Here is a 17,524-nt window from a genome sequence, read left to right as displayed (position 1 = left end):
GGTGAGCACTTTGAACCCCCAAGTGCTTCACAGAAGTTTATAACGTAGAGCCGTGAAAATAAAAAATCTCATTTTATCTACAAAAATGATCTTTTTGCCCCCAAATTTTTATTTTCACAAGGGTAACAGGAGAAATTAGACCACAAAAGTTGTTGTGCAATTTCTCCTGAGTACGTCGATACCCCATATATGGGGGTAAACCACTGTTTGGGCGCACCGCAGAGCTTGGAAGAGAAGGAGTGTCGTTTTACTTTTTCAATGTAGAATTGGCTGGAATTGAGATCGGACGCCATGTCACGTTTGGAGAGCCGCTGATGTGCCTAAACAGTAGAGACCCCCCACATATGACACCATTTTGGAAACTAGACCCCTTAAGGAACTTATCTAGATGTGTGGTGAGCACTTTAAACCCCCAGGTGCTTCACAGAAGTTTATAACGTAGAGCCGTGAAAATAAAAAAATCGCATTTTTTCTACAAAAATGATCTTTTTGCCTCCAAATTTTTATTTTACCAAGGGTAACAGGAGAAAATGGACCCCAGAAGCTGTTGTACAATTTGTCTTGAGTACGCCGACACCCCATATGTGGGGGTAAACCACTGTTTGGGCGCATGGCTGAGCTCGGAAGCAAAGGAGCGCCATTTGACTTTTCAATGCAAAATTGACTGGAATTGAGATCGGACGCCATGTCGCGTTTGGAGAGCCCCTGATGTGCCTAAACAGCAGAAACCCCCCAAAAGTGACCCCATTTTGGAAACTAGACCCCCCATGGAACTTATCTAGATGTGTAGTGAGAACTTTGAATGCCCAAGTGCATCACAGAAGTTTATAATGCAGAGTCGTGAAAATAAAAAATATATATTTTTTAACAATAAAGATTTTTTAGCCCCCAAGTTTTTATTTTCACAAGGGTAACAAGAGAAATTGGACCCCAAAAGTTGTTGTCCAATTTGTCCTGAGTATGCTGGTACCCCATATGTGGGGGTAAACCACTGTTTGGGCGCATGGCAGAGCTCGGAAGGGAAGGAGTGCCATTTTGGAATGCAGACTTTGATAGAATTGTCTGCGGGCGTTATGTTGCCTTTGCAGACCCCTAATGTACCTAAACAGTAGAAACCCCCAACAAGTGACCAAATTTTGGAAACTAGACCCCCTAAGGAACTTATCTAGATATGTGGTGAGAACTTTGAAAGCTCAAGTGCTTCACAGAAATTTATAATGCAGAGTAGTGAAAATAAAAAAATATATTTTTTTCCAACAAAAAAGATTTTTAGCCCCCAAGTTTTTATTTTCACAAGGGTAACAGGAGAAATTGGACCCCAAAAGTTGTTGTCCAATTTATCCCGAGTACGCTGATGCCCCATATGTGGGGGTAAACCACTGTTTGGGCGCACGGCAGAGCTCAGAAGGGAGGGAGTACCATTTGACTTTTTTAGCGCAAAATTGGCTGTCGTGTTTGGAGACCCCCTGATGTACCTAAACAGTGGAAACCCCCCAATTCTAACTCCAACCCTAACCCCAACACAGCCCTAACCCTAATCTCAACCCGATCCATAATCCTAATCACAACCCTAACGATAATCACAACCCTAACCCCAAAACAGCCCTAATCTCAACCCTAACCATAACCCTAATCAAAACCCTAAATCCAACACACCCCTAACCCTAATCCTAACCCTAATCCCAACCCTAATCCCAAACGTAACACTAATCCCAACCCTAATCCAAACCCTAACCCTAATCCCAACTCTAACCCTAACTTTAGCCCCAACCCTAACTTTAGCCCCAACCCTAACCATAACTTTAGCCCCCGTCGTCACAAAAAAAGTTCAATGTAACCTTTTTTTTGTACGTCGCGTCCGCCATTTCCGCGGATGCGTGGCCGTAACTCTGCCCCCTCCTCCCCAGGACATAGACTGGGCAGCGGATGCGTTGAAAAACTGCATCCGCTGCCCACGTTGTGCACAATTTTCACAACGTGCGTCGGTACATCGGGCCGACGCATTGCGACCGCCCCGTACCGACGCAAGTGTGAAAGAAGCCTTAGGCTACTTTCAGACATAGCGCATTTTTGAGCGCTATTTTGCGGGCGCTTTTCAAAAATGCGCAATGTCATTTTCGTCTGCCGGCAAAGTGAATGAGAAATTCACTTTGCCGTTCAGACACACCGCAAAAAAACGCGGCGCTTTTGTCTGCAAACACGCCGGCGTAAAAAGAATTGACATGTCAATTCTTTACGCAGCGGCGTGTCTGCGTATCCCCCTAGGGCCCCATATTACCTTCCACACACAGCGCCTTTGTCCTGGGTGTCGGCGTCTTTGTACGGAGGGGTTGACACCCAGGACCGGACGTGACGTCGGACAGGAAGAGGGAAGCCCCCGCCCCCCAGTGAAGCAGCATGGAGTCCTTCTGTGTGTGTGTGTGTGCGTGTGTGTGCGTGTGTGTGCATCCCCATGCGACGCTAGTGCCACCATTGTGCTAAGTCGCCGTATGGGACTACTACTCCCATCCGGTATTAGGATGGGAGAGTTGTCCCTGTGTCCGGCGACTTAGCACAATTGTAAAGTTACACAAAACACCTACACACAATACACATACATGACACACAGTACATACAACATATAACACAGAGTATATACTCACCAACAGCACACTTGTAGGCGAAGCCCTCGATCCTCCAGGAAAAAATGCAAAAATAATAAACCAAATTCATACTCCCTGTCCGCAGAATCCATAAAACGAGTGTCCCACGCCGATCGGCTGCTCTCCGGCGATACACTGCCAGGAGCGAAGCTCCTAGCAGTGTATCGCGTACTGTTCCGGAGTTCAATGACTCCGGCGTCTCGGTTAACAGCAGTACAGCTGCGTTGAACTTTCCCACGCAGCACTGCCGTTAAGCGAGAGTGCCGGGGTCAATGACCGCCGGTAAACTCGCTCGCGCATGCGCAGTGACACACCGACAGGAACTATGGCTCCTGTCAGTGTGTTGCTGCAGCCGTGGAGAGCAGACATATCTCTGGATGTGTCTGTTCTCCATGGAAAATCTTGATACGTGGCACTTAAATATGTGGAAATTAAATACGTGACACGTGGCACTTATACGTGATACGTGTCACTTAAATACGTGGCACTGAAATACGTGGCACTTTGATACGTGGCACGTGGCACTTTGATACGTGGCACGTGGCACTGTGGCACGTGGCACTTTGATACGTGGCACTGAAATATGTGGCACGTGGCACTTTGATACGTGGCACGTGTCACTTAAATACGTGGCACGTGGCACTGAAAGATGTGGCACGTGGCACTTTGATACGTGGCACGTGGCACTTTGATACGTGGCACGTGGCACTGAAATATGTGGCACGTGGCACTTTGATACGTGGCACGTGGCACTTTGATACGTGGCACGTGGCACTTTGATACGTGGCACGTGGCACTTTGATACGTGGCACGTGGCACTTTGATACGTGGCACGTGGCACTTTGATACGTGGCACGTGGCACTTTGATACGTGGCACGTGGCACTTTGATACGTGGCACGTGGCACTTTGATACGTGGCACTGAAATATGTGGCACGTGGCACTTTGATACGTGGCACGTGTCACTTAAATACGTGGCAGGTGGCACTGAAATATGTGGGACACGTCGCACAAAAAAGTTACATGTAGTTTTTTTTGTGTCGACGGTCCGCCGAAGCACGACGCATCCGTCGCACGACGGATGCGACATGTGGCAATCCGTCGCAATGCGTCGCTAATGCAAGCCAATGGAGAAAAAACGCATCCTGCAAGCACTTTTGCAGGATGCGTTTTTTCTCCAACGACGCATTGCGACGGAAGCCAAAAAACGCTAGTGTGAAAGTAGCCTAACCCTAACCCTAGCCCTAACCCTAAATTTAGCCCCAACCCTAACCCTAACCCTAACCCTAACCCTAACCCTAATTTTAGCCCCAACTTGTCTTCTCCTGCCGGCCGGCAGATGGCAGCAGATGGCGGGCGCACTGCGCATGCGCCCGCCATGATGAAAAAGCCGGCTGGCAGGAGAAGACAGAAGAGGACCCAGGGACCCCGGGTGAGTATGATAGGGGGATTCGGGGACCCTATTTCTCTGTCCTCTGATGTGCGATCACATCAGAGGACAGAGAAATAACTGATCGCTTTTTTTTTTTTTTTTTTTTTTTGCGGTCGCCGGTAAACTGTTAATTACCGGCGATCGCAAAGCAGGGGTCGGTGCAAATCGACCCCGATCATGTTCTTTGGGGTCTCGGCTACCCCCGGCAGCCGAGACCCCAAAGAACATCCGGGTGCCGGGCGGCGGGCGCACTGCGCGTGCGCCCGCCATTTTTTCCCGGAAAAAAGATGGCGGCGCCCATGGGGAGACACGAGGAGCACCGGGGGAGGTAGGTAAGTATTGGGGGGCTATTGGGGGCCATCGGGGACCACATTTCTCTGTCCTCCGATGTGCGATCACATCGGAGGACAGAGAAATTAAACGGCAAATCGCGTTTTTTTTTTTTTTGTTGCGACCGCCGGTAAACGGTTAATTACCGGCGATCGCAACTCGGGGGTCGGTAAAAACCCCCCGAATCATGTTCTCTGGGGTCTCGGCTACCCTCGGCAACCGAGACCCCAGAGAAAATCCGACTCTGGGGGGCGCTATTCACTTTTTCCACAGCGCCGTTAATTAACGGCGCTGTGGTTTAAGTACCCTTAGCGGCCGCCGTTAAAAGGCGTATCGGCGGTCGTTAAGGGGTTAATAATATAAGTGTGTGCATGTGTAATACCAAAAATAAAGGCTTTGTCTTTGGCCCTGTGGTAATAAAAAAAGAATATGTCAAAGGGGGGAATTGTGGAGATCAGACTGAAAGAATCCATTGTGTCTTTCTCCTGAGACATCTGGCTTATATCAGGAAACTTAAGCAAAGTTGACATTTCCTTTTATGGACGCATTCCTTCTTGATATTGTAACCTTTTACCTACATACCAGAAGCTGTACCTTATCTCTAGTATAGACTGTTTTTGTAAAAGGATGTGAAATATGAGCGCTTGTGCGCATGTCTGTAAATGTATAACTCTTTTCTATATAAAGGAGGGGTAGAGCCCAGTGAGTCAGACGTGCTCCTGGGCTTCCCCTGTATATGATCACACAACCTTTTGTGCTGCGTGTCATTTTACTCGGATCCCTACCTCTAGTAAGCCAGGGACTGAGAAGGACTTAACAGGTGTGTTGGGGTTAGGGTTGTGATTAGGGTTATGGCTACAGTTGGGATTAGGGTTAGGGGTGTGTTGGGGTTAGTGTTAAAGTTAGAATTGAGGGGTTTCCACTGTTTAGGCACATCAGGGGTCTCCAAACGCAACATGGCGCCACCAATGATTCCAGCCAATCTTGCGTTCAAAAAGTCAAATGGTGCGCCCTCCCTTCCAAGCCCCGACGTGCGCCCAAACAGTGGTTTACCCCCACATATGGGATACCAGCGTACTCAGGACAAACTGGGCAACAACTATTGGGGTCCATTTTCTCCTGTTACCCTTGCAAAAATAAAAAATTACTTGCTAAAACATAATTTTTGAGGAAAGAACAATTATTTTTTATTTTCACGGCTCTACGTTATAAACTTATGTGAAACACTTGGGGGTTGAAAGTGCTCACCACACATCTAGATAAGATCCTTTTGGGGTCTAGTTTCCAAAATGGGGTCACTTGTGGGGTGTTTCTACTGTTTAGGCACATCAGGGGCTCTGCAAATGCAACGTGACGCCCGCAGACCATTCCATCAAAGTCTGCATTTCAAATGTCACTACTTCCCTTCCGAGCCCTGACGTGCGCCCAAACAGTGGTTTACCCCCACATATGGGGTACCAGCGTACTCACAACAAACTGGGCAACAACATTTGGGGTCCAATTTCTCCTGTTACCCTTGTGAAAATAAACAATTGCTTGCTAAAACATCTTTTTTGAGGAAAGAAAAAATATTTTTTTATTTTCACGGCTCTGCGTTGTAAACTTCTGTGAAGCACTTGGGGGTTGATCGTGCTCACTATACATCTAGATTAGTTCCTTGGGGGGTCTAGTTTCCAAAATGGGGTCACTTGTAGGGGAGCTCTAATGTTTAGGCACACAGGGGCTCTCCGAACGCAACATGGTGTCCACTATCGATTGGAGCTAATTTTCCATTGAAAAAGTCAAATGGCGCGCCTTCCCTTCCAAGCCTTGCACCCAAACAGTGGTTTACCCCCACATATGAGGTATTGGCGTACTCAAGAGAAATTGCCCAACAAATTTTAGGATCCATTTTATCCTGTTGCCCATGTGAAAATGAAAAAATTGAGGCTAAAAAAATTTTTGTGAAAAAAAAGTACTTTTTCATTTTTTACGGATCAATTTGTGAAGCACCTGAGAGTTTAAAGTGCTCACTATGCATCTAGATAAGTTCCTTGGGGGGTCTAGTTTCCAAAATGGGGTCACATGTGGGGGAGCTTCAATGTTTAGGCACACAGGGTCTCTCCAAACGCGACATGGTGTCCGCTAACTATGGAGATAATTTTTCATTCAAAAAGTCAAATGGCGCGCCTTCCCTTCCGAGCCTTGCCGTGCACCCAAACAGTGGTTTACCCCCACATATGAGGTATCGGCGTACTCAGGAGAAATTGCCCAACAGATTTTAGGATCCATTTTATCCTGTTGCCCATGTGAAAATGAAAAAATTGAGGCAAAAAAATTTTTTTTTGAAAAAAAAGTACTTTTTCATTTTTACGGATCAATTTGTGAAGCACCTGGGGGATTAAAGTGCTCACTATGCATCTAGATAAGTTCCTTGGGGCGTCTAGTTTCCAAAATGGGGTCACTTGTGGGGGAGCTCCAATGTTTAGGCACACGGGGGCTCTCCAAACGCGACATGGTGTCCGCTAAAGATTGGAGCCAATTTTTCATTGAAAAATTCAAATGGCGCTCCTTCGCTTCCGAGCCCTGCCGTGCCCACAAACAGTGGTTTACCCCCACATATGAGGTATCAACGTACTCAGGACAAATTGGACAACAACTTTTGTGGTCCAGTTTCTCCTTTTACCCTTGGGAAAATAAAAAAATTGTTGCTAAAAGATCATTTTTGTGACTAAAAAGTTAAATGTTCACTTTTTCCTTCCATGTTGCTTCTGCTGTTGTGAAACACCTGAAGGGTTAATAAACTTCTTGAATGTGGTTTTGAGCACCTTGAGGGGTGCAGTTTTTAGAATGGTGTCACTTTTGGGTATTTTCGGCCATATAGAACCCTGAAACTGACTTCAAATGTGAGGTGGTCCCTAAAAAAAATGGTTTTGTAAATTTTGTTGTAAAAATGAGAAATCACTGGTCAAATTTTAACCCTTATAACTTCCTAGCAAAAAAAAAAATTATTTCCAAAATTGTGCTGATGTAAAGTAGACATGTGGGAAATGTTATTTATTAACTATTTTGTGTCACATAACTCTCTGGTTTAACAGAATAAAAATTCAAAATGTGAAAATTGCGAAATTTTCAAAATTTTCGCTAAATTTCCGTTTTTTTCACAAATAAACTCAGAAATTATCGACCTAAATTTACCACTAACATGAAGCCCAATATGTCACGAAAAAACAATCTCAGAACCGCTAGGATCCGTTGAAGCGTTCCTGAGTTATTACCTCATAAAGGGACACTGGTCAGAATTGCAAAAAATGGCAAGGTCATTAAGGCCAAAATAGGCTGGGTCATGAAGGGGTTAAAGAACGTATCAGGGATCTATACGTGAGCCTCTCTAATAAGCCGTTATTCTCATCTGCATTGGAGGCTTCTTTTCAGATTCTGTAACTTACCGGAACAAACCCTAATGCAGCAATCAGCTCCACCTGTTCCAGTAAAATGCAGTACATCATGACGGGAGACCTAAAGACCCCAATATAGTCAATGGGGTCAGTAAGCGACTGCTGGTATCTGACATGCAACAAGTCCTTGACTGCCATTATTTTCAGACTTCTGTTTGTATTATGGAGCCCATGTAGGGAAATACTAGCTCAGATGGAAACTGTGCCAAGTCTCCCATAGGGTATGTGAAGCACACAAGAGATCGGGGCTGAGAACACAACTCTGACAGCTCAGTATTCCTCCTCCTCTCGGTGTAAACAAATGGCGGAAGCGCTGAGTACCATCAGGTCACCTGCCCGAAAATGGAATAAAGGCTCTGAAAGTGAAATGGCCAAGAAAACCACAGCCCGCCCCTCACCCCGAGGACGAGACCCCCGCACACTCCACAGCCCGGACACTAACAGGTCTGGAGAGAAGGACAACCCCAGCCCTGCTCTCCCGGAGGCCCGGGCTCCCCGCCGGCCACTTACTAGTGAGAGCTCTGCCAGAAGTTCCCCGCCATGAGCGCCGCCGCCCCGGGAGCAATAATAACACTGAGCGCAGAGTGACGTCACCGCGAGCTGGGACCCGCCGCTATGTGCGCCGAGCTGCGGCAATGACTCCAGGAAGAGAGCCGGCGCGCAACCTGCAAACACGTCCGTCCGGAAACAGCGGCGCCTGGAACCGATGGAAGCAGCTCCCTGCCACTCCTCTGGCCTATGCTAAAGCTGCTGGGGTAGCGGCACTGTGCTCTCCTGCCGCGGTGCTCACCAGCTTCAGCCTCTGTGGGGACGGAGCACTTCTGTTGTTTCCAATCCGTTATTAGGTTTTTTTTTCAAACTTTTAAAATCCTGCAACTAAAATTCTGTGAAACTTTTAATAACAAGTGATGACATTATAATTCCAGATAAATTTACTAATGTCACGGGGCGGACATAGCGTAGTGCAGCCTGGGTAGCCGTCCAGGGGCCCAGGATGTGGAGGGCCCATTTCTACCTGTAAAATATGTGGAGCTGTACGTTATAATGAGCTATTGGACTGCACGGGGCCCTTATACTGTTCTTACACGGGGCCCGTATACCGCTCTTACACGGAGCCCGTATACCGTTCTTACACGGGGCCGTATACCGTTCTTACACGGGCCTGTATACCGTTCTTACACGGAGCCCGTATACCGTTCTTACACAGGGCCCGTATACCGTTCTTACACGGGGCCGTATGCCGTTCTTACACGGGGCCCATATGCCGTTCTTACACGGGGCCCGTATACCGTTCTTACACGGGGCCGTATACCGTTCTTACACGGGGCCCGTATACCGTTCCTGCACGGGGCCGTATACCGTTCTTACACGGGGCCGTATGCCGTTCTTACACGGGGCCCATATGCCGTTCTTACAAGGGACCGTATACCGTTCTTACACAGGGCCCGTATACCGTTCTTACACGGGGCCCGTATACCGTTCCTGCACGGGGCCGTATACCGTTCTTACACGGGGCCCGTATACCTTTCTTACAGGGGACCGTATGCCGTTCTTACACGGAGCCCGTATACCGTTCTTACACGGGGCCGTATGCCGTTCTTACACGGGGCCCATATACCGTTCTTACACGGGGCCTATACCGTTCTTACACGGGGCCGTATACCGTTCTTACACGGGGCCGTATACCGTTCTTACACAGGGCCCGTATACCATTCCTGCACGGGGCCCGTATACCATTCTTACACGGGGCCCGTATACCGTTCTTACACGGGGCCCGTATAACGTTCTTACACGGGGCCGTATACCGTTCTTACACGAGACCCGTATACCGTTCTTACACGGAGCCCGTATACCGTTCTTACACGGGGCCCGTATACCGTTCTTACACGGGGCCCGTATACCGTTCTTACACGGGGCCCGTATACCGTTCTTACACGGGCCCGTATACCGTTCTTACACAGGGCCCCTATACCGTTCTTACACGGGGCGCGTATACCGTTCCTGCACGGGGCCCTTATACCGTTCTTTCACGGGGCCCTTATACCGTTCTTACACGGGACCGTATACCGTTCTTACACGGGACCGTATGCCGTTCTTACACGGAGCCCGTATACCGTTCTTACACTGGGCCCGTATACCGTTCCTATACTGGGCCCGTATACCGTTCTTACACGGGGCCGTATACCGTTCTTACACGGGGCCCGTATGCCGTTCCTGCACGGAGCCCGTATACCGTTCTTACACGGGGCCGTATACCGTTCTTACACGGGGCCGTATACCGTTCTTACACGGGGCCGTATACCGTTCTTACACGGGGCCGTATACCGTTCTTACACGGGGCCGTATACCGTTCTTACACGGGGCCGTATACCGTTCTTACACGGGGCCTATACCGTTCTTACACTGGGCCGTATACCGTTCTTACACGGGGCCGTATACCGTTCTTACACGGGGCCGTATACCGCTCCTGCACGGGGCCCGTATACCGTTCTTACACGGGGCCCGTATACCGTTCTTACACGGGGCCCGTATACCGTTCTTACACGGGCCCGTATACCGTTCTTACACGGGGCCCGTATACCGTTCCTGCACGGGGTTCTTATACCGTTCTTTCACGGGGCCCTTATACCGTTCTTTCACGGGGCCCTTATACCGTTCTTTCACGGGGCCGTATACCGTTCTTACACGGGACCGTATGCCGTTCTTACACGGAGCACGTATACCGTTCTTACACAGGGCCCGTATACCGTTCTTACACGGGGCCGTATACCGTTCTTACACGGGGCCCGTATACCGTTCTTACACGGGACCGTATGCCGTTCCTGCACGGGGCCTGTATACCGTTCTTACACGGGGCCGTATGTTGTGAATTCCGTTCTGGAGCTCCCTCCTGTGGTTGCTAATGGTATTTTTGTGAGTTCTGCCTTTGGGCTCCCTCTGGTGGTTTCGAGTGGAACTGCTGCTCCTTTAGGTAGCTGTAGCAGCTGCCATCACTGATCGCCTTGCCTGGGTTTGTTATTTAAACCTGCTCTGGGCTTTAGTTCATGCCAGCTGTCAATGTCTTAGGTTGGATTTTGTTCTCTCCTTGGATTTCTCATATGGCCTGTCCTTGTCAGCAAAAGATAAGTTTCTGCTAGTTCTTGTTTGTCCATTTGCTTTGGACTTATTGCTTTGCAAATATGTCTCATTTTGTCCAGCTTGTCACTATGTCATATTCAGGCTAGCTGGAAGCTCTGGGAAGCAGATTTGCCCCTCCACACCGTGAGTCGGTGTGGAGTTCATTTTTGTAAACTCTGCGTGGATTTTTGTAGTTTTTAATACTGACCGCACAGTATCCTTTTCTCTCTATCAAGTTTAGTATTGGCCTCCTTTGCTGCAAACTGATTTCATTTCTGTGTATGTCATTTCCCTCTTCACTCACAGTCAATATTTGTGGGGGGCTATCTTTCCTTTGGGGGTTTTCTCTGAGGCAAGATAGCTTTCTATTTCCTTCTTTAGGGGTAGTTAATTCTTAGGCTGTGAAGAGGTGTCTAGGGAGAGTCAGGAACATCCCACGGCTATTACTAGTGTTGTTGTTAGGATTAGGGATTGCGGTCAGTAGAGATACCACCTCCTCTGAGCTCGTCCCATGTTGCGTTTTAGCCACCAGGTCATATCAGTGTGGCCTCTTAACCACCAGGTCACAACAGTACAGCTGGCCCACAATGTGTTAAATGCATCTCAAAAGAGGGAAAAGAAAGTTCTGAGTCATTTTTTTTTCCTTTGTAGCTTGTTTTGTCTTTTTTTTCCCCTTAATCTCTGGGTGGTTCAGGATTTTGGTGCTGATATGGAGGTTCAGGGTCTGTCCTTGCGCGTGGATCAACTCGCTGCAAGGGTACAGAGTATCCAAGATTATGTTGTCCAGACTCCGGTATTAGAGCCTAGAATTCCTATTCCTGATTTATTTTCTGGGGATAGATCTAAATTCTTGAACTTTAAAAATAATTGCAGATTGTTTTTTGCTCTGAGACCCCGTTCCTCTGGTGACCCCATTCAGCAGGTGAAGATTGTTATTTCTTTGCTGCGTGGCGACCCGCAGGACTGGGCATTCTCCCTTGAGCCAGGAAATCCTGCATTGCTCAATATTGACGCATTTTTTCAAGCGCTCGGATTGCTGTATGACGAGCCTAATTCTATGGATCAGGCAGAAAAAACTTTGCTGGCTCTGTGTCAGAGTCAGGAAGCAGCAGAAGTATACTGCCAGAAATTTAGAAAGTGGTCTGTGCTCACAAAATGGAATGAGTATGCCCTGGCAGCGATTTTCAGAAAGGGTCTTTCTGAAGCCCTTAAAGATGTTATGGTGGGGTTTCCCACGCCTGCTGGTCTGAATGAGTCAATGTCTTTGGCCATTCAGATTGATCGGCGCCTACGCGAGCGCAAGGTTGTGCACCATATGGCAGTGCCCTCTGAGCAGAGTCCTGAGCCTATGCAATGTGATAGGATTTTGACTAGAGCAGACAGAAAGGCAGAAATTCAGACGTCAGAATGGCCTGTGTTTTTACTGTGGTGATTCTGCTCATGCTATTTCTGATTGCCCTAAGCGTACTAAGAGGGTCCCTAGGTCTGTTACCATTAGTACTGCACAGCCTAAATTTCTTTTGTCTGTTACCCTGATTTGCTCATTGTCGTCCTTTTCTGTTATGGCATTTGTGGATTCTGGCGCTGCCCTGAACTTAATGGACTTAGAATTTGCCAAGTGCTGTGGTTTTTCCTTGGAGCCTTTGCGGAGCCCTATTCCCTTAAGGGGGATTGATGCTGCGCCATTGGCCAAGAATAAACCCCAGTACTGGACACAGTTGACCATGTACATGGCTCCAGCACATCAGGAAAATATTCGCTTTTTGGTGTTGCATAATTTGCATGATGTTGTTTTGCTGGGTTTTCCATGGTTACAGGTACATAATCCAGTGCTGGATTGGAGATCTATGTCTGTAACTGGTTGGGGTTGTCAGGGGATACATAGTGATATTCCTTTGATGTCCATTTCCTCGTCCCCTTCTTCTGAAGTTCCTGAGTTTTTGTCGGATTTCCAGGATATATTTGATGAGCCCAAGTCCAGTTCCCTGCCTCCTCATAGGGACTGCGATTGTGCCATTAATTTGATTCCTGGCTGTAAGTTCCCTAAGGGCTGACTTTTCAATCTGTCTGTGCCAGAGCATGCCGCTATGCGGAGTTATGTAAAGGAGTCCTTGGAGAAGGGGCATATTCGCCCGTCTTCGTCACGTTGGGAGCGGGATTTTTTTTTGTTGCCAAGAAGGATGGTTCCTTGAGACCCTGTATAGATTATCGCCTTCTCAATAAGATCACGGTCAAATTCCAGTATCCTTTACCTTTGCTTTCTGATTTGTTTGCTCGGATTAAGGGTGCCAGTTGGTTTACTAAAATCGACCTTCGAGGGGCGTATAATCTCGTGCGTATTAAACAAGGTGATGAATGGAAAACAGCATTTAATACGCCCGAAGGCCATTTTGAATATCTTGTGATGCCATTCGGGCTCTCTAATGCTCCATCGGTATTTCAGTCCTTTATGCATGATATCTTCCGGAATTATCTGGATAAATTCATGATTGTGTATTTGGATGATATTTTGTTTTTTTCCGATGATTGGGAGTCTCATGTGAAGCAGGTTAGGATGGTATTTCAGGTCCTTCCTGCTAATGCGTTGTTTGTGAAAGGGTCCAAGTGCCTCTTTGGAGTTCAGAAAGTTTCTTTTATGGGTTTCATTTTTTCTCCCTCGGCTATTGAAATGGACCCTGTTAAAGTCCAGGCCATTCATGATTGGACTCAACCCACATCTGTAAAGAGCCTTCAAAAATTTTTGGGCTTTGCTAATTTTTATCGCCGCTTTATTGCTAATTTTTCTAGTGTGGTGAAGCCTCTGACCGATTTGACGAAGAAAGGCGCTGATGTGATGAATTGGTCCTCTGCGGCTGTTGAGGCCTTTCAGGAGCTTAAACGTGATTTTACTTCTGCCCCTGTGTTGCGTCAGCCAGATGTTTCTCTCCCTTTTCAGGTTGAGGTTGATGCTTCTGAGATTGGGGCAGGGGCCGTTTTGTCTCAGAGAAATTCTGATGGCTCTTTGATGAAACCATGTGCTTTCTTCTCCAGAAAGTTTTCGCCTGCTGAGCGTAATTATGATGTCGGCAATCGGGAGTTGTTGGCTATGAAGTGGGCATTTGAGGAGTGGCGACATTGGCTTGAGGGAGCCAAGCATCGCGTGGTGGGCTTGACTGATCATAAAAATTTGATTTACCTCGAGTCTGCTAAGCGGTTGAATCCTAGACAAGCTCGGTGGTCTCTATTTTTCTCCCGTTTTGATTTTGTGGTCTCGTATATTCCGGGATCTAAGAATGTGAAGGCTGATGCCCTTTCTAGGAGTTTTTTGCCTGATTCTCCGGGAGTTCTTGAGCCGGCTGGGATTCTCAAGGAGGGGGTGATTCTTTCTGCCATCTCCCCTGATTTGCGGCGGGTACTTCAGGAGTTTCAGGCTGATAAACCTGACCGCTGTCCAGTGGGGAAACTGTTTGTTCCTGATAGATGGACTAGCAGGGTAATTTCTGAGGTTCATTGTTCGGTGTTGGCTGGTCACCCTGGGATTTTCGGTACCAGAGATTTGGTGGCTAGGTCCTTTTGGTGGCCTTCCTTGTCGCGGGATGTGCGTTCGTTTGTGCAGTCCTGTGGGACCTGTGCTCGGGCTAAGCCTTGCTGTTCCCGTGCCAGTGGGTTGCTTTTGCCTTTGCCTATTCCTGAGAGGCCCTGGACGCATATTTCCATGGATTTTATTTCTGATCTTCCTGTTTCTCAGAAGATGTCTGTCATCTGGGTGGTTTGTGACCGGTTTTCTAAGATGGTCCATTTGGTACCGTTGCCAAAGTTGCCTTCCTCCTCTGATTTGGTTCCATTATTTTTTCAGCATGTGGTTCGTTTGCATGGTATTCCGGAGAATATTGTGTCTGACAGAGGTTCCCAGTTCGTTTCTAGGTTTTGGCGGTCCTTTTGTGCTAGAATGGGCATTGATTTGTCTTTTTCTTCAGCATTCCATCCTCAGACAAATGGCCAAACGGAGCGAACCAATCAGACCTTGGAAACCTATTTGAGATGCTTCGTGTCTGCTGATCAGGATGATTGGGTGACCTTTTTGCCGTTGGCCGAGTTTGCCCTTAATAATCGGGCCGGGCTAGTTCTGCTACCTTGGTTTCGCCTTTCTTTTGTAACTTTGGTTTTCATCCTCGTTTTTCTTCAGGGCAGCTTGAGCCTTCTGACTGTCCTGGTGTGGATTCTGTGGTGGACAGGTTGCAGCAAATTTGGACTCATGTGGTGGACAATTTGACGTTGTCTCAGGAAAAGGCTCAACGTTTTGCTAACCGTCGTCGGTGTGTTGGTCCCCGGCTTCGTGTGGGGGATTTGGTCTGGTTGTCTTCTCGTCATGTTCCTATGAAGGTTTCTTCCCCTAAGTTCAAGCCTCGCTTTATTGGGCCTTATAAGATTTCTGAAATTATCAATCCGGTGTCTTTTCGTTTGGCCCTTCCAGCTTCTTTTTCCATTCATAATGTGTTCCATAGATCCTTGTTGCGGAGATATGTGGTACCTATGGTTCCTCCGTTGATCCTCCTGCTCCGGTGTTGGTTGAGGGGGAATTGGAATATGTGGTGGAGAAGATTTTGGATTCTCGTTTTTCGAGACGGAAGCTTCAGTATCTGGTCAAGTGGAAGGGTTATGGCCAGGAGGATAATTCTTGGGTTGTTGCCTCCGATGTTCATGCTGCCGATTTGGTTCGTGCTTTCCATTTGGCTCGGCCTGGGAGCTCTGGTGAGGGTTCGGTGACCCCTCCTCAAGGGGGGGGTACTGTTGTGAATTCCATTCTGGAGCTCCCTCCTGTGGTTGCTAATGGTATTTTTGTGAGTTCTGCCCTTGGGCTCCCTCTGGTGGTTTCGAGTGGAACTGCTGCTCCTTTAGGTAGCTGTAGCAGCTGCCATCACTGATCGCCTTGCCTGGGTTTGTTATTTAAACCTGCTCTGGGCTTTAGTTCATGCCAGCTGTCAATGTCTTAGGTTGGATTTTGTTCTCTCCTTGGATTTCTCATATGGCCTGTCCTTGTCAGCAAAAGATAAGTTTCTGCTAGTTCTTGTTTGTCCATTTGCTTTGGACTTATTGCTTTGCAAATATGTCTCATTTTGTCCAGCTTGTCACTATGTCATATTCAGGCTAGCTGGAAGCTCTGGGAAGCAGATTTGCCCCTCCACGCCGTGAGTCGGTGTGGAGTTCATTTTTGTAAACTCTGCGTGGATTTTTGTAGTTTTTAATACTGACCGCATAGTATCCTTTTCTCTCTGTCTATCAAGTTTAGTATTGGCCTCCTTTGCTGAAAACTGATTTCATTTCTGTGTATGTCATTTCCCTCTTCACTCACAGTCAATATTTGTGGGGGGCTATCTTTCCTTTGGGGGTTTTCTCTGAGGCAAGATAGCTTTCTATTTCCTTCTTTAGGGGTAGTTAATTCTTAGGCTGTGAAGAGGTGTCTAGGGAGAGTCAGGAACATCCCACGGCTATTACTAGTGTTGTTGTTAGGATTAGGGATTGCGGTCAGTAGAGATACCACCTCCTCTGAGCTCGTCCCATGTTGCGTTTTAGCCACCAGGTCATATCAGTGTGGCCTCTTAACCACCAGGTCACAACAGCCGTATACCGTTCTTACACGGGGCCTATACCGTTCTTACACGGGGCCGTATACCGTTATTACACGGGGCCGTATACCGTTCTTACACGGGACCGTATACCGCTCCTGCACGGGGCCCGTATACCGTTCTTACACGGGGCCGTATACCGTTCTTACACGGGGCCGTATACCGTTCTTACACGGGGCCGTATACCGCTCTTACACAGGGCCGTATACCTTTCTTACACGGGGCCTATGCCGTTCTTACACGGGGCCGTATACCGTTCTTACACGGGGCCATATACCGTTCTTACTCGGGGCCGTATACCGCTCCTGCACGGGGCCCGTATACCGTTCTTACACGGGGCCCGTATACCGTTCTTACACGGGGCCCGTATACCGTTCTTACACGGGGCCGTATACCGTTCTTACACAGGGCCCGTATACCGTTCTCACACAGGGCCCGTATACCGTTCCTGTACGGGGCCCGTATACCGTTCTTACACGGAGCCCGTATACCGTTCTTACACAGGGCCCGTATACCGTTCTTACATGGGGCCTGTATACCATTTCTGCACGGGGCCCGTATACCGTTCTTACACGGGGCCCGTATACCGTTCTTACACGGGGCCCGTATACCGTTCTTACACGGGGCCCGTATACCGTTCCTGCACGGGGCCCTTATACCGTTCTTACACGGGGCCCGTATACCGTTCTTACACGGGGCCCGTATACCGTTCTTACACGGAGCCCGTATACCGTTCTTACACGGGGCCATATACCGTTCTTACACGGGGCCCATATACCGTTCTTACACGGGGCCCGTATACCGTTCTTACACGGGGCCCGTATACCGTTCTTACACGGGGCCCGTATACCGTTCTTACACGGGGCCCGTATACCGTTCTTACACGGGGCCCGTATACCTTTCTTACACGGGGCCCGTATACCGTTCTTACACGGGGCCCGTATACCGTTATTACACGGG

General features: G+C 48.1%; 1 protein-coding gene across 1 annotated transcript in view; it reads right to left on the bottom strand.

The window, feature by feature from the left end:
• The window catches only part of CCNC (cyclin C), an 84,131-nt gene extending 75,527 nt beyond the window's left edge, over positions 1-8,604 (bottom strand). The window contains exon 1 of the mRNA XM_077289667.1: positions 8,352-8,604. Coding sequence (XP_077145782.1) covers positions 8,352-8,383 — 32 coding nt within the window. The 5' untranslated portion in view covers positions 8,384-8,604. The remainder of the gene's footprint in view (positions 1-8,351) is intronic.
• Positions 8,605-17,524: the final 8,920 nt, after the last annotated feature.

Source organism: Ranitomeya variabilis, chromosome 2 (genome assembly GCF_051348905.1).
Source record: "Ranitomeya variabilis isolate aRanVar5 chromosome 2, aRanVar5.hap1, whole genome shotgun sequence".
Classification (NCBI taxonomy): Eukaryota; Metazoa; Chordata; class Amphibia; order Anura; family Dendrobatidae; genus Ranitomeya; species Ranitomeya variabilis.
Note: the sequence above shows the minus strand (reverse complement) of the source record. Positions and strands in the feature narration are given on the sequence as shown.